The following is a 22039-nucleotide window of genomic DNA, read 5'->3' as shown; positions in this document are numbered from 1 at the left end:
CCTGGCCAGGCGGGCCTCTTGGCAGGCGGATTTGTAATACCAGTCAGGCGAGCCCAGGGTGGCACGTTTAAGGACATAGTTGGGGCTTCACGGCTGGCCACAGCCCTCTGGACCCTGAAGGCCATGCCCCTGCCTCACCACAGACATACAGAGCCCATGAGTGGGAGGTGCAGGGACTGAGCCAGGCCACACGCCCGTGCCCCACCCTCCGGATCCCATGGGGCATCTCCCGGGCCCTGCCCTAGGGAACAGCAGCTGCCCTGAGCTGCCCTGAGCTGCATCTGCTGTCCACTTGCCTCCACCCGTAGGACCTTCTTAATTGCTCCTAAACCGTCTTCCCACCTCAGCTGCCAGGGCCGCCCCTCCCCTGCGACAGGCACCCAACACGCTCTCCAGCCAGGCTCAGCGGAAGCCTGTGCCAGCGTGTGCCAAGGGCTGGGAACACAGGACAGACGAATAACAACCAGCACTAAATGTGCTGAGCGTTTACCACGGGCCTGCCCTGCTCTGACTCATCACACACTGAGCTCATCCAATCATAGGAGCTGAGTGAGGTTGTCCCTGTCAATATTACTATCGTTACCATTTTAATAGATGAAGAAGCTGACGCCGAGAGGCGAAGCAGTCTACCCAAGGTCGTGCAGCTGACGAGTGGCAGAACTGGGACTTGAATCCAGGTGTTCTGCCCCCAGAGTTCGTGGTCATAGTCACCACACAGGCTTGGACGTGCCCACCACGCCTCACAGCCTGGCAGAGAAATACAAACCCTCCCCAGCTGGCAGCAGATGTGGAAGTCGCAGGGCCGGGGGTGCCCCGGGGCACAGATCCATGAGGACTAGTGTGGTCAGGGAAGGCTTCCTGGAGGTGGGTGGATGTGAGGAGGTGTGACAGGGCTGGGGAGGGAAATGCACACAGCTCCCAAGTCAGGCCACACTGGGCTGGGATCTGGCTCTCACTCTCGTTCGTTCTGAGACCTTGGGCAGGCTCCTGTGGCTCTTGGGATCTCAATTTCCTCATCTGTAAAATGGGAATAAGGGTGTTGTGAGGATTAAATGAGAATGAGTTAACCCCCATGTAAAGCACTTTGAACAATGCCTGGCACATAGTAGGTGTTTTTAAAAATGTTAGACATTGGCCTCATTATTAGTATTATGATGATCTTCTCACTCCTGTCCATGCCTCAAGTTCAGTGAGATGAGAGGCCTGGCACACAGCGGGTGCTCTGTCCCTGGGAGGCAGCAGGCAGGGAGGGCAATTCCAGAGGAGAGACAACCCAGGCATCCCAGGCTGGCGCCTCCCCCTCCCTTAACAACCAGAGGGGAGCCCCAGCCTGGGACAGAGCCTCCTGGGGAGGCCCTTCCTGCACCAGCCCCAACCTGACTCTGGGCCCCTCTCCTATCACCGCCTCCGGGTGGCCTCCAGGCTTTCTCTGAGCGGATACAGCGGCTCAGCAGGGCGCCAGAGCAGCCTGGTCCTGCAAGGCACCAACTTCAGCACTCGTGACGCAGACAACGACAACTGTCTCTGCAAGTGCGCCCAGATGCTGTCCGGAGGTGGGTGCGCGGTGGGGTAGAGCCCCGCCTACCCACAGGCTCGCCTGGCTGGACACCCCCATTCCCTCCCGAATGAGGTTCTTGTGCAGCCCGGTGCTTCTCGGGATGGGGTGCAGGTCGGGGTCTCCCCCACCCACGGGCTGGCCTGGCTGTGCCCCATCCATACCTTCCCCCACCGAGTCCTTGAGGTCCCCTCCAGGGTCTCACCTCCTCCTAGAACGGGCACCACCAGTTTTCCCCTGAGACCAGGCCAGAGGAACACTGAGGGTGGGGCCCAGGAGGCACCATGCCCCATGAGTCCCAACCCCAGGCCTGAGAATTGCCACCCCCCAGGCCAAGCAGGACCAACATGGGGGACACCAGGCAGGGGCAGAGGGGCGGCTCCCCACCAACTCAGGCTCAGGCAGTGTTCTTTGGGGGGAACAGAGGTCAGAGAGTGGGAGATGAGAATGAATCAGAGACAGACAGAGTGGGAGAGACAGAGATAGGAAGAGAGACCTCTTGAGACACAGACGGAGACAAGAGAGATGGAGACAGATGGAGTCGAGGGAGACACCAGACACCAAACATAGGGCAGTGGAGATAGAGAGCTACACGGGGACAGGAGTACAGAGGGAAAGATGGAGAGCGAAATGCAGACCACCAAAAGACAGGTGGACACAGTGTGTGAGAGACAGAGACCCGGAAAGGCAGGACAACAGAGATCAAAGAGAGAGACAGAGACATCAGAGAGAGACACACACAGAGACAGACACAAGCACGGAGACCATCAGAGAGCTGCGCTCCAAGGCCCCAGGCTGAGCAGAGGAGTCTCCTGCCCCCCATGCCCTCTCCCACTCAGCCTCGGATCCAGGGGCTGGCTTCCTGGAGGAGGCAACAGCCCTGATTAGTCTTTCGGGTGGGGGACTGCCCTCACCCCACTGGGCCCCCACCTCCCCAGAGCCTCTTCCTCCCCCTCCGCAGGGTGGTGGTTTGACGCCTGCGGCCTCTCCAACCTCAATGGCATCTACTACCCGGCCCACCACCACGTGCGCAAGCTCAACGGCGTCCGCTGGCACTACTTCCAGGGCCCCAGCTACTCACTGCGCACCACTCGCATGATGGTGCGTCCCGCGGGCATCTGACGGGCAGCCGCGCCTGGAGGCTTGACCACAGGCGGAGCTGGGGCTCGGAACCGCCCTGACGAGCTGGACAAACACAGGACACGGGGCCAGGGCTTGTCCGGGACCCCCTGGGTCTCCTGAGCCAGCCCTCCTCGCCCCAGGAGTCCAGAGGAGTCAGCCGCCTCCCTGTGCCCCTCATTGTGAAATGGCAGGCGCTGGGGGATCCTGCCTCTGCGGTGTGCCTCTCTCCTCTTCCCTCCCGTCTCCTGCCTGCTGAGGCTCACAGTACCCTGCATGAGCTGAGAACAGACTTAACTTGGCTCCTCAAAGGAACACATGACTAATGGTGGAATTTCAGGAGGTGGGAAGGTATTTACAGGCAGGAGACTGCAGAGCTGGAGGCCCAGAGTCTGTCCCTGGGGTTAGTAGGAAGGTCATCTATTCCAAGCTTTCTCAGCCTTGTGACGCCCTTGAACTTCTGTTCACGGCTGAAAGGGCAGCGTCCACCCCAGAATGGGCATCACTATTTCCCCCCACACTGTCCACCCCTCTGCGGCCCCAGCATCTGGAGCTCAGATCTGGTCTCTCAGGGGCTTCAGGAGATCTAAGAGGGATTCCTTTACCCCTAGCGTGTCCTCGAATGTGTTTCAGAAAGAATAACTCAGGATCCCCTCTAGAAGTACCTATGATCAAGTGAGAGAGGGAAACACCAGGTTAAATCAATGTGAACAGGCCGTCTTGGCTGCAGGACTTGTCAGAGCCTTTAATGTGGTCATGTGCCTTGTGACCGCCCAGGAAGGAGCTAGAGTGGGCAGCTTTCTCCAAATATACTTATTTGAAAATGGGCCCTGTTCATCCCAGAGCATCTCTCAGGGCTGTGGATGCCCTTGGAAAAGCTGGTCCTCGCACGTCCTGAAGAGGAGGTCCAGGGCCCCCTCCCCTACCCCCATCTGCACTCACCCTTTCTGGCTACAATGAAGGTCTCAAACAGCCTCTAAAAACAACTTGAAGGAAGCTTTGGGTTAAAGCAGACACACACCATCCCTGAGGAAGGGTCTAGGACTAAGTTCCCTGTCTGTGCTGTGGGCTGGTGTCCTCCCGGACTCCTTCCAGCCCTAGGAAGCCGGATCTCTGCTTGGGGCTGCCCCTCAGCTCTCCCTGTAACCCTGGCTCACCCTGGCTCAAGTTCAGGCACTGTTGGGGACTGTCCACTCTGCCTTGTGCAGAACACCACTCTCCAGTCTAGATCTTTCCCCTCCAAGCTGGAATCCCAGCCCCTCCTCCAGCCTCGTCCAGCAGCGATGCTGCAGCTGGGGGTCCGCGGGAGGAGGGAGTATGGGGGAGACTGGGCCTTTTCGTGAGACCAGGGGCTCCTCGTGAGCTTCTCTCAGAGCACAGGGTCAGACGGGCCACAGCCACTCTGCCACCACCCCCTCACTGTGTCACCCTCCTCAGCCCTGATGAGGCCACCACAGTCCTGGCATCTTCGGCTAACACCTGGGCCCTGCCAGGATGGCTAGGATGCACCTCTGGCTTCAGAAGCTTTTCTCCTGGATTAGGCTGGGGCGGTGGGAACAAGGCCCCTTCGTGTCCCCGCCCCGGCTCTGCCCAGCCCCTGAGTCACCTCCGCCAATCCCCTGAGTCGAGCCAGCGCGGGTTAACGCTGAGTTCCGTCGGGAAAACTGAGGGATGTGGCTGCTGATGGTGGCATTTCAGGCAGGAGGGGGAAGTACGTAGGGGCAGGTTGGCCCAGAGGGCTCACCCAGCCTTACACAGTATTTGCTGACGGGCCTTTATTTAGCACCTGCTGTGTGCAATATGGTACTGCGGGGCCTTTGCAGTCAGACAGACCTGCTCCGGCTCTTGGACTCAAGGCCAGTGGCTCAGCCTCTCGAGGCCTCGATTGTCTTGTCTGTGAAGTGGGGATGATGCCACTCCCTCCTCACTGGGCTGTGGCAAGGAGGAAATGAGACCCGTATGTCAACTCTTAACAGAGCCTGGCGTGAAGCAGGTGCCTAATAAATGTTAGTTCCCAGAGAGGTGAGTGGGGTGCGCCTCACCCCTTCTCCTGGACCCAGGTAAGGTAAGCATTTACTTTTGTATCCCCAGCGTTTATTTTTGTGCTGCAGAGTTTATAGGCTGCCTGGATGCTGGAGAGGTGAGGGCAAAGCTGTGGGCCCCGGGACAGACTCCTCTGCCTGCGGTGAAGCCCCAAATCCCTGACTGCACTCCAGTTTCCTAAAAAAGGCTAAGAAGCTGATTTGGGGCACCCTCGGACACCTGTTCTTAAATAGTCATCCTTCCTTCTCACTTCCATCCTCCTCCATGCCAGGACTCCCCAGCGCAGGGGATAGAAACTCTCCTAAGGAATGGATTGACTCACATACCAGGAGGTCTAGGGGTGGATTCAGGCACAGTTAGATCCAGGGACTCAAACGACATCCCCTGTCCACCCCTGTGGCCCCACAAGCCCCAGGCTCATGTCCTCCCAGCCCAGCATCTCTAGGACAGAAAGCTCCCCTGTCCCCGTGGTTCTAGCAAAGGCATGGTTTTTCTCCAGCCAGGACTGGTCCTGTGCCTATCCCTGCACTTGTCACAGATTCTGATTGACCAGACCTGTGTCACATGATCATGCCTGGAACCAGGGGGTGGGGTCAGTCCCAACCAAGTCATGTGGACTAGCAGTGGGGACACTGAGGCGCTGTTTCAGGAAGCAGTGATGCTGGGCAGGTAAGAACCGGTGATCAGTTTTCTCCTTCCATCTCTCTGACTCCCATCTCTCATCTCTCCATCTCTGTCCCTTCTCACTGCGCCTGGCCCCAAGGCCTGGCCCCGGGCTCCAGCTCATCCCTGGGTTCCCCCAACTATCAGGGACACAGCTGTGTCCTGCCCAGAGCTGTCAGCCCCTGGTCCACAGTCCTGCCTCAGTCCCTGGAGCAGAGCCCCTGGCCCTCTCTGAGCCTCCGTTTCCCATCTGTGCAGTAAGGATGGAGCACCTGCAGGCCTCTAAAGGCCCTCTGACGGTGAGGCTGACTCACGATGGCTACAGACAAGACCAGCTGGAGGACCCTGCGCAGCACAAGGCCCTGTGGAGGACATGGCTGCGGCCTTGGCAGGGTCTCCTGGGAGCTGCTGCTCACAGGAACTGGCTTCTGGGATATCTGCATCTGCAGGTTCCTATGCAGAATCCTTGTCACCTCTCTTTCCATCAGACCAGCATTCTCCCCATTTTAGTGATGAAGAAATTAGAGCTCAGAGAGGGAAAGGGTTTCATCCAAAACGGCACAGCTCATCACCACCTCCAGGGCACTTGCATCTATGAGCTGCCTCCCTCATCCAGAGCTCTCTGGAGGCATCTTGGCACTGACCATAAAAATGCTGATGTGATGTCCCCTCCACCTATAACAAGGGCTGAAGGAACATTCTGGAAAGCTCTCCAAGACCAGTGTGTCTTTCCCATTGGCACCTGATAGGTCCCGATGGAACTAGATGGGCAGAACATATTGTTCCCAAGATGTCTGCTGTTCCCAGCAAAAACAATTTCCACCCTGGGGAGAGAGGTCACGGTGCACACTCCAGGGAGGACAACCGTGGTGAGGTAGAAGGTGGCCCTTTGCAGGGGGTAGGGGAGCAACCAGCATCGGAGTGGTTTGTCTCTTTGGCTGGGTATTTGATCCCTTTTTCCAGATTTTCTTCCCCCTCAGTGTCTGTGTGAGCCTTCACCTCTCCCCTTTAAAGATGCTTCAGAAAGCTAACAGCGTTGCCTTGGCAACACCAGCATCAGCATCTTTTGATGGAGCAGTCCCTCAGAGAATGGAGTCTGGTCCAGGCCACGTCCGGCGTAAATGTGTTCCTTTCTTGTGCTACAGTAACGTGGGGTCGCGTAGCTGAGGTTCCCCGAGGGCAGGGGAATCGAATGGTGTTGAGCACCCGACACACTCCTGCACTACCCCGTGAGACCTCTCTGAGCCTCTTTCCACGTCTGCACAGTGAGGAGGCTGGAGTCCAGTTCACGAGGAAGTGGTGTGAGCTCAGGGTGATGATGGACATCCAGGCCGGGCACGTTCATTCATGTATTTATTCGTTTACGCGTGCATTCGTTCATTCACATGGCAGGTATGTAGTGAGGACCTGCCTGGACCAAGGCCTGGCTGGGTGATGGGGATGGAGCAGTGAACAGGACAGACATCCACGGTCCTGTTCTCATAGAGCTTAACAGGCTAGAGGGAGAGACTGGCCAAAACCAAATTTTTTTTTTTTTTTTTCTTTTTTTTTTTTTTTGGTGAGGAGATCAGCCCTGTGCAGCCATCTGCCAATCCTCCTCTTTTTTTCCTGAGGAAGACTGGCCCTGGGCTAACATCTGTGCCCATCTTCCTCCACTTTATATAGGACACCGCCACAGCATGGCTTGCCAAGCAGTGCGTCAGTGTGCGCCCGGGATCTGAACCAGCGAACCCCAGGCTGCCGCAGCGGAGCACACACGCTTAACTGCTTGCGCCACTGGGCCGGCCCCCAAAACCAAATTTTTAAAAAAAATTTTTAAAACGAAATTAACAAATTAATATATTGCAAGTGAAGAAAATAAACAGGAGGTAGAGATAAGAGATTAGAGAGGGTCCAATTTAGGATGATCAGGGACAGCCTCTCTGAAGAGGTGATACATAAATGGGGGATGAATAAGGTGAGAAAGAGGCAGCCAGGTGAAGAGCTGTGGGAGGAGTAGGCCCATAGAGGGAGCAGCAAGTGCAAAGGCCCTGGGGTGGTCATGAGGAGCTACCAGGAGGCCAGTGTGGCTGGAGAGTGCTGGAGAATGTGCCCTCCGAGCACCTGCATTGGAGACGGACTCCCCACCCCAAGGCCTGCCGAGGACTGGGTCCAGCCCCCACTCTCATTGGAGCTGCTGCCCCTCTCTAGACCTCAGTTTCCTGGTCTGTGAAATGCAGGAGAGGGACCCCCTTTGTCTGAAAGTCACCCAGATCCTATTATCGTATAAATCTGTGGTCAAGGGCCCTGTCGTGTCCACCACCCCGAGCTGGGTGCCACTGGGAGAGTCAGAAGGAGGAAGAGAAAATAAGGGGCTTGGCCTCAGGCTAAGTGGGGGGTTAGGAGAGTCTCCTACAGGGGGTCTGCCAGGGGGACTCAGGTGCAAATACTGGGCACTGACCTCATGCCTCCCCCATGCTAGTTCTACATGCACCACCTCTGAATCCGAGTGAGTTCCATTATGACCCTCAATTAACAGACCTGGAAACTGAGGCTCAGAGAAGTAAAGTGCCTTGCCTAAGGTTACACAGTGACTTGGGGTACAGGCCAAGCTGCTGGAGCAAAAAGACCCCAAAACTCAGTGGGTTAAGTATTTCTCTTCCCTGTAAGTCTGGAGCTGAGCAGTCCACGGCTGGCGGGCAGCTCTGCCATCCTCAGCCACAGCTTCCCCCTCTGGGGCCAGGGCAGCGGCACCCAAAGCTACCATTTCCCAGCTGACAGGAAGGGAAACGGGACATCTGGCACTGCTTCCCCTGCGACACCTGCCCCCTCACCCTGGCGTCATCTGCCTGGGAGATCCCAGCAGCCTCCTAATAGGGCTTCATCTCCAGGTTTGCCCCCTCCTGGCCTACGGTCACGTCACTTCTGCTGCCTAGAGCCTTCAGTGGCTCCCCAGTACCCTGAGAATAAAGTCTAACACTTAGCCTGCAGTCAGGGCTCTTCACCACCTAGCTCAATCCTTCTCCAGCTCCACCTCTGCTCCAGGGGTTCTTAAACTGGGGTTCAGAGGCTTCAGGCCTGAAGCATTCCTTCCAAAGAAGGGGTACCAGATGGTCATCGGCTGTCCTGGGAGAATTGCCCATTTCCACTTGACCTTTACGTGGCATAGAATGCGGGGCCCAGCGGCTGCTCTCTGTAAGGAACATGGCTTATTGGTTCCACCCTCTGGTTCTGCAGAGAGCGGGTCCAGGTCCCACTTCTACCCCTTACGAGGATAACGATAGAGCCTCCAAAATCCCGTGAGGGCTTAGTAAATTGTAAGGTACCTGGACAGGGCCTGTGCAGAGTAAGCTCTCTGTGATGTTAGCTCCCGTTTTTTCTCCTACCAGCTGCCTCACGAACTTCCCTTAGAATAGCCGTGGAAGCCCCATAATGGCCCTATGAGCTAGGTACTGTCATCATCTCCCCCTTTCACAGATGGGGAATCTAAGGCCCAGAGAAGTGAAGTCACTTGGACCAAGTCACGCAGCGAGGGGTTATGGAGGTGGCTTTGGACCTGGTTCAGAACGTTAGCATGTTCACCTTGGTCTTACGTTCCCTGTGACCAAAGTTAAAAGAAAATAAATACATAAGCAACTACCAAGTTCCAGCCGGCCAGTGCTTGACAGTCACACAGGAAGACAAAGGCCCATGTCCGCGCCAGACCCTCCTGGGGCAGGATGGGACCTTCCTTCCTGCTTCTGACTTCCTGACTCCTCTAGCTTCAGAGCACCTGGGCCGCTCACGCCACCCCCAGCTCTTTTCTGAGTAGAACTTAGCATTCTTCTTTGTCAGCCTCCCTGGCCTCCCCTCTGTGCTCTGGGCAGAGGAGGGGCAGGGACAGGCCACGCTTGTTGATTCTGATCTGGGGGGCGGGGAGGGCTGTGGGAGCCCCAGAGGCCCCCTGGCTGGCTGAGGCCCCTTCCCTCAGCCTTCACCTGCCTCTTGGTGCTGGAAGAGGCGTCAGGACCACTGTCACCCAGGCCTGGCTGTGTCCACAAATCACAGGGGACCGGACTGACCCCTTCCCTCTCCTGGCCTCACTCTCCTCATCTGTAAAATGGGAGTGAGCAGCCCAGCCCTGCTTGCTTCACACAGTTGCCATGGGACTCAGATAAGATGTTCCTTCCCTCCACAAGTGTTTATTGAGTGCCTACTATGTGCCAGCAACTGTGCTGGGCGCTGGGGACATGGCCAGGAACAAGACAGACTGACCCCTGCTCTAAGGTGCTTACAGTCTGGGGTGGGTGGGAGGAGCAGAAATTTACCAAACAACGAAAAGTACAATGAGCATGATAGAGGAGCTACACGGTGCTGTTGGAGCAAGGACACCGACCTGGTGGGGAAGGCGTCCTTGAAGGACCAGGGGGAGTCAGGTGAAGAGGAAAAAGAGGGTTCAGGCAGAGGGAACAGCACATACAAAGGCCCAGGGGCTGGCCCAGGGGCAAGCTTCAGAGCCCTCAGGAAGGGGCCGAGGCCAGAGCTCTGGTAGGGGCTGAGGTGGGCAAGTTCTTGGGTGCCAAACTGAGAAGAGGACACAAGAAGACGTGGTCTAAACAGAGGGAAGCCAGCGCCGTGGGGGAGCCCAGAGCCTGCAGGCTTTCCCACCCCCCAGTGTGAGCACGAAACCTTGAGCGACTTATTCCCCTCTCAAAACCTGCATTTTCTTTTCTTTTCTTTTCTTTTTTTTTTGTGAGGAAGATCAGCCCTGAGCTAACATCCGTGCTAATCCTCCTCTTTTTGCTGAGGAAGACTGGCTCTGAGCTAACATCTATTGCCAATCCTTCCCCAAAGCGCCAGCAGATAGTTGTATGTCACAGTTGCACATCCTTCTAGTTGCTGTATGTGGGACGTGGCCTCAGCATGGCCCGAGAAGCAGTGCGTCGGTGCGCGCCCAGGATCCGAACCCGGGCCGCCAGTAGCAGAGCGCGCGCACTTAACCTCCAAGCCACAAGGCTGGCCCCAGAACCTGGGTTTTCACTCCCAATGAAACAGGGATCACAAAACCTATTTTGCCAAGGCTTTAGAGAAAATCTACTGTACGTGAAAGACCTAGCCCACTGCAAAAGACCTTTCCATAAATGATGACCACTGTTATTCTCAAGGCAGACTGTGGCATTTCTGGGTTTTGCCATTATTTCCTGTTTCTTGAACATTTGTCATTGCTGAAACTTGGTAGCAGACAAGTGGGAGTGGGCCCCAAAGGTTTTAGGGAAATTTTTAAACTGAGAAAAGCCAAGCCATCCATTTGTTCTTTTCCTGTTGTTTGGGAAAGGACCCCAGGGTTCCACAGGAACCTAGTTTGAGAACAATAACTGAACGGTGAAGGAGGGTCTAACAAACCCAACACCTGTGCAGCAGGCTCTGATGACTGTAACAGCAGCCAAAGAGCACAGAACATATCAGTCCCTAACTGGAAACATGGTAAATTCACACCCTGGAAGAGAGAATTCACGGGGAAGGGGCACTAGTGCAGCTTTTGGGGTGCTAGGAATGTTTGTTGCTTGACCCACGTGAGGGTTACACACACGTGTTCAGTTTGTGAGGATTCATCAAGCTGTAGCTTTATTTGTGCATTTTTCTCTATGTATGTTTCTCTGTATGTACAGAGGTATGTTGGAGAGGGGAATTATATATGAACAAATATACTGTAAACACAAAGAAAGCTATGTGGGGAAAAATAAGAGTTTAGAGAGGAATTTGGAAATAGCTAACAAAATTACATATGCATTTACCCTGCGACACAGTAATCCTCGCTTGCAGGAATCTGCCCTGAATATACATAATAGATGCACAAAGTTATTCATTGCAGCTCCATTTATATTAACACAAGATTAGAATCAACCCAAGTGAATAAACTATGGTCCATTTATTTTTGCATATCAAACTACCCCAAGCTCAGCGGCGAAAAACAGCAACTATGTCTTGTCTTTTGCTCATGGATTCTGTAGGTCAGGAACTCAGCCAGGGCTCTGCAGGGATGGCTGCTCTTTGCTCCATGAGGGCTAGGACTCAGCTGGAAGACCCAAGGGGACGGAGGTGTCTGGATCTTGGGGTGGGGTTGGGGGAAGGCTGGGAGAGGTGGGAATGGAATCGTCCGGAAGTTTTATTTCTGTCATTCGGGTTGGGATGACTCAAAGCCTGGGCTTGGGTGGGACTGCGGCCTGGAGCACCCACACATGCCCACACCTCACAACATGGCGCCTGGGCTCAGAGAGGAAGCGTCCTGACAGCAAGCATTCCAAACAGGGCCAGCAACATGATTTCCAGGGCCCAGTGCAAAATGAAAATGTGGGGCCCCTTGTTCAAAAGGTAGGAAAGAAGTGCCAGCGTGGATACTGAAATAAAAAGCCTTTACTTTTCTTCTAGTCCCTCTCTGGACTTGTCACAGTGTTCTTACTTTACTACTAAACGTTATTCTAAGTAAAGAAAAATTAAAATTTTAAATGATTAGCATGAATTTTACCATTCATCTTTATATTATGCAATGAGAGTTTTAAATGCAAATGGACGAGCATTAACTCATATGTGGAATCACTGAAATGGCGCCGTTGGTATTTCACAGCTCATACACGTGTGTTTCATTCTTACCAGGACAGCGGAAATGTGGCCCCAAACTAACAGAATTGCTTTTATCTCACTTCTTGATATGCACACATTCTGTCAACACCCCCTACTTCCTCCTTACTGATGAGTAAGGAGAGGAGAGGGAACAATGGAGGGCCTAACTTCCCCTCCTTTCTGTGTCTTCATTTTCAGTGTAAGTGGTTGGCTATACAGGGAAGTGACATGAATAAGAAAGGATGTGATAAGATTCCTTGGTTGTCGGTGTTTCTTAGAACACCACCACCTTTTTTTCTGTAGCCAAAAGAAATTCTGGTTTGAACAGAAAGCATGGCCTCTGGGCTGCGCCCCTACTTACTCAAACCAGAGACGTCACAGGCTTACCTTGCACTCATTTTGAGTCTCACTGAATGTCCCTGCATTGTGGGTTCACCAGAATTCTCTGCTCACGGGACACTGTGAACACTCTCTGTGAATGGTGGACACCCGTATTGCATATATTTCTTCTGCTCACATGCATGATCCATCATCCCACTGGACTTCACTTCCAATACACAAGTTCAAAGATAAAATGATTAAGAAGTTCAAGATGTGACAGCAGAGCATGAAAACAAGAGAGGAGCCCTCCTGAGCATGGGGGTCCCACGTTCAAGGTAAGCGTGTTATGGAAGCCATGGAGCAGGCATCACAAACACGTGTACTAATAGGGTGGCGGGGAGCTAGTGCACACGTGTCCTCTGCATAGGCACAGTCCGTTGTCCCATCAGACTCCACTTACAAAACAAGCTCAAAGATAAAATCATTAAGAATTTCAAGACTGCAGCAGAGCATTGAAACAAGTGAATGACCCTTCTGAGCACAAGGTCCTGTGCAGCTAAATGCGTCCCACGCCCATGAAGCCAGTCCTGGTTCCAAGCCAAACAGGAAGAAGCTACATGGCCTTTTATGACCTAGCAGGTGAATAACACTATAAAAGCATCACTTCCACCCTATTCTACCGGTCAAAGGAGTCACAGAGCCCCAGCCCCGATTTGGGGAGTGGGGGTAGGGGCAGGGGGACAGTCATAGACCCCACTTCTCGATGGGAAGAGTGTCAAAGAATGTACAGCCTTTTAAAAAGACCACACACACACCACTTTGGGTAGTAATGTGCCCACATAAAGGTCACATTTCCCAGATTCCCTTGATATTAAGGTATGGCATGTGACCATGTTCTGGGAAACATGCAAGAAGAGATGTCATGTTAGGAAAATGGGAAAGTTGACCCAACCAGGAGGTGGGCCCTTTTTCCCTCTCCCTTTCCTTTTACGTGAGCTGCAGGTGTGATGGTTGGAGCACCAGCAGCTTGGACCATGAGGTGAGCTTGAGGATTGAAACTACAAACTGGGCTGGATGGGCAGGACAATAGAAGGAGTTTGGATTTCTTTTGATTGTAGAGCTGCCATGCCAGCCCTGGACCACCTTACACAAGAGAGAAACAAACTTTTATCTCATTTAAGCCACTGTTGTTGGGACTTAAAATCTTAACCAAGACACATTTTTCCCAGAGACTTGTGGGAAGACTTGAGATCCCAAGAAGGGAACCCAGAATGCTGCCTGGTGCTAACTCTACTGTGATTCTTTTCAAAGAAAAGATTTTTAAAGAAAGATTTTTTTTTTTTAATTACCATTCTGGCTCTGCACCATGGCTGGTGTGATCTTCTCAGAACTCAAATCTAGTTAGGTCATTCTCAAGCTCAAAATCTGTTTTGCCCACTGCCACTTGACTTCAGAGTAAAGAAGAAAGCCCTGGAGGGTCTGACCCCCATATCTTTCCAGTCTCATCTCACATTGCTTGGGACAGCTGCTGCCATTTTGCTTTCCTGAGGAGAGTCTGCCCATGTGTGAGGACAAAGAGAAAAGCAGGGCCTAGAGATGGTGTCTGGAGTCCTGAATCAAGCTGTACCTGAAGCCAGGTTCACTGTGGACTTTTAAGCTCCTTGAACCAATAAAAGTTCTGTTTTGCTCAGGCAACTTTGAGTTGGTTTTCTGTCACCTGAAGCTAAGGAAGCCCAAATGGCACAAGAGCTCGGCTGTGAGGGGTTTCAGGAGTCAGCAGAAGGTGGACACCCAGGGGTCTGATGTGGTCTTTCCTGGGCTCAGCAACTGAGCCATGAGGTGGTGACATATACTGGACAGCCATTCTCATCTTTCTGAAAATCAAGAACAAGAGCTCCCGGAGCCCCCGCTCTGAGACTCCGCCTTCCTCTAAACTGCACACGCGGTGATGAAGATCTTCATTGTCTTGGCTGTGGTGATGGTTTCACAGGTGTACACGTATGTTACAACTTACCCAATGGCTCGCTTCAAAGACGTGCAGTTTATTGCATGTCAACGTTACTTCAGTAAAAGTGTCTAAAAAAAGTCACCAAATTAGACGTTAGATAAGGTACAAGTTATTCTTTTCTCTTTGTTCCCAAATTTCCTCAGACAGAGCATTGACCAGACGTAGAGACTACCATCTTGAATTGAGGAAGTACAATAGTTCATGTAACCCTCACAAGTCAGCAAGTAATCGACCCTGTTCTTTAAATGAGAAAATGGGATGAAGCAACTTACCACGATTTTTCCCTTCGGCCCCAGCTCCTTATACAGCACATCAGGAAGCTGTAATCATTGATCCAGAGCGACAGGTACGAGGATTAGCAAATGACGACCACAAACAATCCACGTATTATTTTTAATTGATATCACTAGACCTTGGGGAAGAAAACACAATTAACCAGACTTGTTGGCATTTTGGGAAGGATATGTTAAGAGGCACGTCTGGGGAGCAGGGAGGGATGTTCAGGGAGAGGGGAGTTGCTATCAAAGGGACCCTTCTGGGGGACTCTGTCCTAGGGGCCAGGTGGGGGGAAGAGCCTTTAGCTCTCTGGCTCACATGACCCACATCCAAAGACCCCTCTGGGGACTCACTCCCCTCAGGCTACGGCCCCCAGGACCCCTGTGTGGGTAGGAGGCGGGCTTTACTAGACTCTTGTAATGCTGTGATTCAAATAAGAAATATATAGATTTAATCTTCCTCCCATTTCTGACAAACAGTTCCTAAAACCCTTAGAATTTCCTAAGCCATAAGAGCAATGACAGCATCTTTTACTATAATACTTGGTCTTTTGTCATTGGTTCCTGAATACGCTCCAGAGCCATAATGGTGAAAGGAAGGTCTTGCTATGCACCTGATTTACGTCAGCGAGGTGACTTTTGGAGAGCCCTGAGGATGCGGGTTGGTTGTCAGGGAACCAATTTGATTAGAGGGTTGGAACTTTCAGCCTCATCCCCAACCTCCAGAGAGGATGGAGGTTGAATTAATCACCAATGGCCAATGATTGAATCAGTCACCTATGTAATGAAGCCTCCATAAAACCCAAAAGGACGGCGTTCCGAGAGCTTCCCGGTTGGTGAAGGAGTGAAGGATGGTGTGCTCAGAGACAGCGTGGACGCTCCCTTCCCACCTGCCTTGCCCTATGCATCGCTCCCATCTGGCCATTCCTGGGTTATATACCTTTATAGTAAACAGGTCATCTAGTAAGTAAACTGTTTTCCTGAGTTCTGTGAAATGCTCTGGCAAGTAATCGAACCCGAGGAGAGGTGTCTTGGGACCCTCCTACTTACAGCCGGTTGTCAGAAGCACAGGGAACAACCTGGACTTGAGACTGGCGTCTGAAGTGGAGGGAGGACAATCTCGTGGGATCCGGCGCTAACTCCAGGCAGACAGCATCAGAGTTGAGCTCAGCTGTAGGACATCCAGCCGGTGTCGTGAGCTGCGCGGTGTGTGGCAGACCCAGGCGTCCAGTGGCAGACGTGACGTGGTGCTGCGGTGGAGGCTGAGACAGAGGAGCCCACGGTGGGTGGTTCTCCTTTCCGGTTCCCCTCAGCGCTCCCACTCCGCAGGCACCTGCACAGGGACTGTGGTCTCAGATGTTCTTCACACAAGTCCCGGAGGGAAGGGCCCACTATGGGAACTGCATCCTCTTTCCTCCAGATTCCCCCATAAGCTGTGCCCAGGTCACATGTCCAGCCTCAGGCCAGAGGCTGAGCCCTGGGCTATGCTTGCCCCCCTACCCCGCCTTCACCTGCTGCCCCCTCACCCCTCCCTGGCCCCTCTGTCCTCCCCCAGCCCAGCCCTTCAGTCCCCAGGGGCAAGGGATGTGGACACGCAGTTAACCAACGTGATCCCAGAAGTCAGACAGAGGCCCTGAGTGGACAAGTGTTTGTGGTTCCCTTTTCCACACATATGCGTTACACACACCCTCATACAGAGACGGAGATCCACACATCATGTGCCTGCCACCTGCCTGGGGACATTTATACACATATGCATGATATAGAGAACAAGCCCACAGCAGCCCACAGGCTATAAAGAGAGCCGACAGATTGAATAATGCACAGCCATGCAATATCTGTGTGACCTCAAGCAAACTACACACCCTTTCTGTGCCTCATGTCCCCTTCTATAACAAGCCGGTAACAAGATTTGCTCACGGGGTCCTTGGAGGATCGAATGCACAGGGGTCTTCAAGTCTGTCGTGCCATCTAGTGAAGCCATGGAGCCCTTCTCAGAATGATGTTTTCAAATGCTTGAAATAAAATGCAATGGATTATGAAGGAAACAAATTACATTAAAAACACGGTCATCAAAATATTTTTAAAGACACAGTTGTGATATGGTATTGTGTATGCTTTTTGGTTAACACTTAAATAACAAGATCTAATGGATCTCATAAGTACTGCAATTTCAAAGTAATGATGAGTGTCAGCAGTGTTTTGAGATATCCATAACCACCTTGGAAGGATATGAAAGTAGCTATGGTTTCTAGGGGTGAGCAAGTTCCAGGCACTAATGATCACAACTGTAGGCTAGGTCTTGTTTGTAATTCAAAGAAGTGCTGAATTTAATTAAAGGTGAGTCAGGATAAATTCCATCCATGGACCCCAGTGAGACCCCAGGTTAAGAATCCTTGAATTAATACATATAAAACGCTCAGAACAGTCCCTGGTACATAGTAAGTACTTGACTATTCATATAACACATTCATAATATAATCCATTCATGTATAATTAATACTATCACTGTATGATTAAGATATTGTTAATATAATATGCAAATGGGAAAGGAAAACTTCTGGGAGAAGAAAAGTACCTAAGATGCCTGCCTAATTTGAGCAGGAATGAGCTTATTGCACCAACTTGAGTAATTTCTGGAGCTCTTGAGGGAGAAGGAATCCACCCAGACCTGCCAGTGTCGACCTAGATGGAGGAAGAGAAGGCAGCCCGCCGGCCAGGAGCTGGCCTGGATAAGCTAGGCCTGGGTGTTGCTGGAAATTGCCTGACACTCTCAGGTAACGGCCGATGTCCTATGAACACAATGTCACAGAACACCAGCATCAGACGAGATGCTCTGGACGGATGAACCAAGACAAAAGCAAGACCACTCTGTAATCGTGTCTGAACACGAAACATTTCCAAGCCACAAAAATGACCACACATCCACATCCTGGCTATACTGTGACTGCTGCCTCTTCCCCACTGGCAACGTTAGCCTGGCTCCCATCTGCCTTCTCTACAGAGAAGACTTACCAAGACCCCAACCATCTAATGACTCCCACTTCCTGACAGCATCCAATCCAGAGGAAAACTCGCTTCCTTAAACTCTCCTCAAAACCACCTAACACAAACCCAAATCCTATGTAAGCCTTTTCTAACCCTCTCTCACTGAGACACCCCAGGTTCCCCGTGGCGTGTGTTCTCTCTCGCCACAATGAGTAACAAACCCCACTTGTTTAACTACAGGGGTGATCCTGCTGGTCAGAGGCTGAAGGGCATCACCAGAAAATTACTTATTTGTGCATAAAGTGAGGTCTCAGCTCCTCAAGCTGATAGTTTTCAAACAGCTAAAAACTGAAACAAAGCTACAAATTAAATATGAACACACTACAAAACTAATAATAATAACCATTATTATTATTATTATTATTATTATTAATCCACCCAGGCACTGCTGTGTACTGTCCCTGCCTCACTCATTCAGTTCTCACAAGCTCCGCCTGAAATAAATTCTGTGTCTGTTCAGGACTAGGTTTGACTTCATGTAACAGAAAACTCAGATAATACACACTTATGAAAGAAAGTGGCTTGTATAGCGATTAACTTTTGCTGTGTAACAAACTACCCCACAACTTAGTGGCTTAAACTAACCACTGATTTGCTCATGACTCTGTGGGTTGGCAATTCAGACTGGGCTCAGTGGGGACGGCTTGTCTCTGGGTCCGTCGTACATCTGCAGTCAATCACAGTCGAAAGTCTCACTCCCATGGCTGCTGCCTGGCTGTAGACAAGGCTGGTGGAGGTAACGGGCCACAAGGCCTCTCATCCTCGGGCAGGCTGGCCAGGCTTGCTCGCATGGTGGTCTCAGGGTCCCTGGTGCAGCAAGCCCCATGCACAAGCCCTTTTCAAGCTTTGGCCTTTTCTCGTTGGCCAATTCACACGGCCCAACCCAGATTCCAGGGGTGGAGGAAAGATGCAGGTCCTGATGAGGGAGGCTGCAAAGTCACATCACAAAGGGGTGAGCATACAGGAATGGGAGGAATTTGAGATCATTGTTGCAAAATATCTACCTCGGTTTGTTTTTCTCTCACGTCAAGAAGTCTGGGGAGCCAACAAAGAGCTCCCAGTGGCCAAACATGGAACAATTTCAGCAAAAAAAAAAAAAAGTTGTACTAGATTATAACCCAAGGAATAAAATAAATATCCATGAGTCCATACTGATATAAATAAGTACACAAATAAATAGAAGAGATAAATCACGCATGCAGAAGAATTCTGAATAATTTATGTAGATGCTCCACCCTTGGGGAGGGAAACAGAACTCCCACTCCTTAAGTGTGGGCTGCGCATAGTGACCTTATTCGGAAGAGCACAGCGTGGAAAAGGGGGGGAAAAAGCAACTTTACGTGGAGAACCCTACAGTGATCCAAGTTCACATCCACACTGATAAGTCACATTGATAGTGCCTACCCTTGATAGAATACGAGGAGAACGCCACTTTACCTCTGGGGTCTTCCTCCCAAAACACATTACCCGGTCTGATCATAAGAAAATCATTAGACAAATCCCAATTGAGGGACATTTTACAAAATACCTAACTAGTACTCCTCAAAACTGTCAAGGTCATCAAAAACAAAGGAAAGCTGAGAAACTGTCACAGCAAAGGGGAGCCTAAGAAGACGTGACTGCCAACCATAATGTGGGACCTGGATGGAATCCTAGAACAGAAAAGGGACATTCAGGGAAAACAGAGGTAAGCTGAGTGAAGCATGAATTTTTTAGTTAATAGTAATGTAACGATATTGGTTCATTAACTGTGATAAATGTACCATACTAATATAAGATGTTAATAATAGGGGAAACTGGGTGTGGGGCATATAGGAACTCTGCACTATTTTTGCTATAATTCTGTAAATCTAAAACTGCTCTAAAATAAAAAGTTTATTTAAAAAAAGAAGTCTGGAAAGATCAGTCCAGGCCAGGGCTGGTGCAGTCTCCATGGTGTCATCAAGGTCTTAGGTTCCTTCTAGCTTCATGTTGCTTCATCCTCACTATGTGGCTTCATGGTCAAGGTCACTTCTTGATTCAAGATGGCTGCCGCAGCTCCAGCCATAATGCCCGAGTCCCATGTAGGAAGAAGGAGAAAGAAGGGCAAATTGGCTTTCCTCCCAGCTGCATCAGTGTCTTCTAAGGATATTTCCAGAATCCTCACCTAACAACTTCCACTTACTGGCGACAGGTAGCTGCAAGAGAGGCTGAGAATGTAGTCTTTTAGCTGGGTACATTACCACCAGGCGCAAAATCAAGATTTGGTCAAAAAACTAAAAGGAGAGAAGGGAACTGCATAGGCAATTAGCAGTCTTTAAGGTCCTATCATAATTCTATTTTAGAGATGAGAAAATCTGAGGCTCAGAGAGGTTGAGTGACTTGCCCATAGTCTGAGGACTAGGCAAAAAGGAAGATGGATTTGAACTAAGAAATCATGACTTGAGCCTGTGGCCCTAACTACTAAGGTATGCCACCACAGCATCAATGCAGCAACATTAATTTAGTGATGTGGATGACGTGGCTTTGCTAAACCTGACTTGTCACCAGCAGTGTGAATGTGGGACACTCAACCGTGCTGCCACTTCTTTTGGGTTCATCACACACTTCCATCCAACTCCATGCGCTGGTGACCTGATTCTCCCTCTGCTTGGCTCTATTTCACCCACGGGGAAATTCCTTCCTACTCTCTGCCTCTGCGTCACTTGGCCTGCACTTAGCAGGAATTCATCTTTCCACCTCGAGGCTGCCTCTGCCCTTTCTCATCACCCAGAGCTGACTGTAGTGGTAAAGCTTAGCGGTCAAGATCACAGGCTCTGGAGTCAGCCTGCGCTCAAATCTTGGCTGCAGCCCTTACTCGCTGTTGACCTTGTTGCAAGTAACTTAACCTCTCTGTGCCTCAACCTCCGGATCTGTGAAATGGGGAGGATAATAGTACCTATCTTATAGGGTTGCTGTGAGGGTTAAATGAATGATACATACAATGAACGTGCAAAGCATGGGGCCTGGCCTATACTTAGTTCTCAACAAACGTTATTCTTCGATGCCAGTGTGATCCCAAGTCCAACACAGTCTCAGGCAGGACTCACCTGTGGTCACACAGCTGATTCATGATATGCATGGGTTACTTTCTTAGGGTCATCATCAAAACGAAAGCAAACAATTAAAAAATTCTTATGGAGAACTCATTAATCACCATCCCCAATTCATCCCCAGTTATCAGCTTGAGAAACACTGATTTAGGGCAAAAATTTAGGGCTTTTCAGATCTGGCTCCGATCCCAGTTCTGCCATGAACTTGTGGTGTGACCTTGGACAAGTCTCTGTCCCTCTCTGGGTTCAGTTTGCTCAGCCCCCAAATGTGATGTTGATACTATTACTGGATGGAACAGACAATTGGTTGGGAAAGGAATCTGTGGTCTGTGAAGTGCTTGGGGACCAGGGGTTCCTTCGGAGGAAACGGGCCCTGCAACTAATTAGAGACAAGCTTACTACTCCAGGAACCGCTCCCCTCAGGGCTGGTGTTTGGGGGACCCAGGAGCTCTCTAGGGTCTGTCCTAAACCTGCTGTGTGGCTTTAAGTAAAACCTCTCCTCTCTCTTGTCCTCAGTTTCTCCATCTGCTCATTGAGGTCCCACCTGGTTCCCCGCACTGGACCACCCAGAGAGGCTCAGTGACCTGCTCGAGGTCACACAGCCAGTAAGTCATAGGGCTAGATTCCGAGTCCAGTGCCCTTTCTGCACAGAAGCACAGACCAGACGGTCACTGCTCCCTGCCAGTCTGCCCTCACCCCCCAACAATCCTCCGTCCCCCACTCAGCACATCCACCAAGGGGAGTTGGGTGACAAACACCAGGAGCCCGGCGGTGGATTGATGGGAAGGGTTCCCAGTGAGGCTCAGAGGCAGAGCCCATGGCTGCTCCCTAGGGTACTGGCCGGGGATGGCACATCTCCAACCACCCTCTGCCTGTGCGCCCTCCATTCGAGTTTCAAATTCCCAGGAGAAACTTGCGGGCCTGCAGTCGGGTGTCTGTTAACAGCGAATCAGCCGCGGTCAGACGACAGCGAGCACAATTCCAACACGGCCGGGGAGACGTGGTGGTGATGCACACCCTTCGTGGTCAACACACATTCCCACCTCCAGGCGTTTGCACAAGCTGTTGCCGTCCCTCTAGAGAAAAACAGGAAGTCGTTCCCAGCCCTGGGAACACAGATAAATGCATATTTTTATCTCCCAAAACCTGCCTGTGGGTTTACCGCTTACAAGCGCTGTGAACCTGGGGGCCTGGTTTTACGTGGGTACAGGGCCAGAGGGGAAAAAACTACATTGTTTTGTTTTCCCAGAAATGTATGCCGGGCAGCCCAGCCCACAAACACTTGTCTCCAAGGAAACCAAACTTCCCTCGCCCTGGAAGGCTCTGCCCTGCTGCCCCTTCCAGCAGACATGACCTA

The 22039-nt window shown here is 51.6% G+C and overlaps 1 protein-coding gene across 1 annotated transcript in view; it reads left to right on the top strand.

Moving 5' to 3' along the window:
- ANGPT4 (angiopoietin 4) overlaps positions 1-5744 on the top strand; it is a 43937-nt gene extending 38193 nt beyond the window's left edge. The window contains exons 8-9 of the mRNA XM_004433849.2: positions 1423-1553; positions 2517-5744. Coding sequence (XP_004433906.1) covers positions 1423-1553; positions 2517-2677 — 292 coding nt within the window. The 3' untranslated portion in view covers positions 2678-5744. The remainder of the gene's footprint in view (positions 1-1422; positions 1554-2516) is intronic.
- Positions 5745-22039: the final 16295 nt, after the last annotated feature.

Source organism: Ceratotherium simum, chromosome 21 (genome assembly GCF_057802395.1).
Source record: "Ceratotherium simum simum isolate JZ-2026a chromosome 21, ASM5780239v1, whole genome shotgun sequence".
NCBI lineage: Eukaryota > Metazoa > Chordata > Mammalia > Perissodactyla > Rhinocerotidae > Ceratotherium > Ceratotherium simum.
Note: the sequence above shows the minus strand (reverse complement) of the source record. Positions and strands in the feature narration are given on the sequence as shown.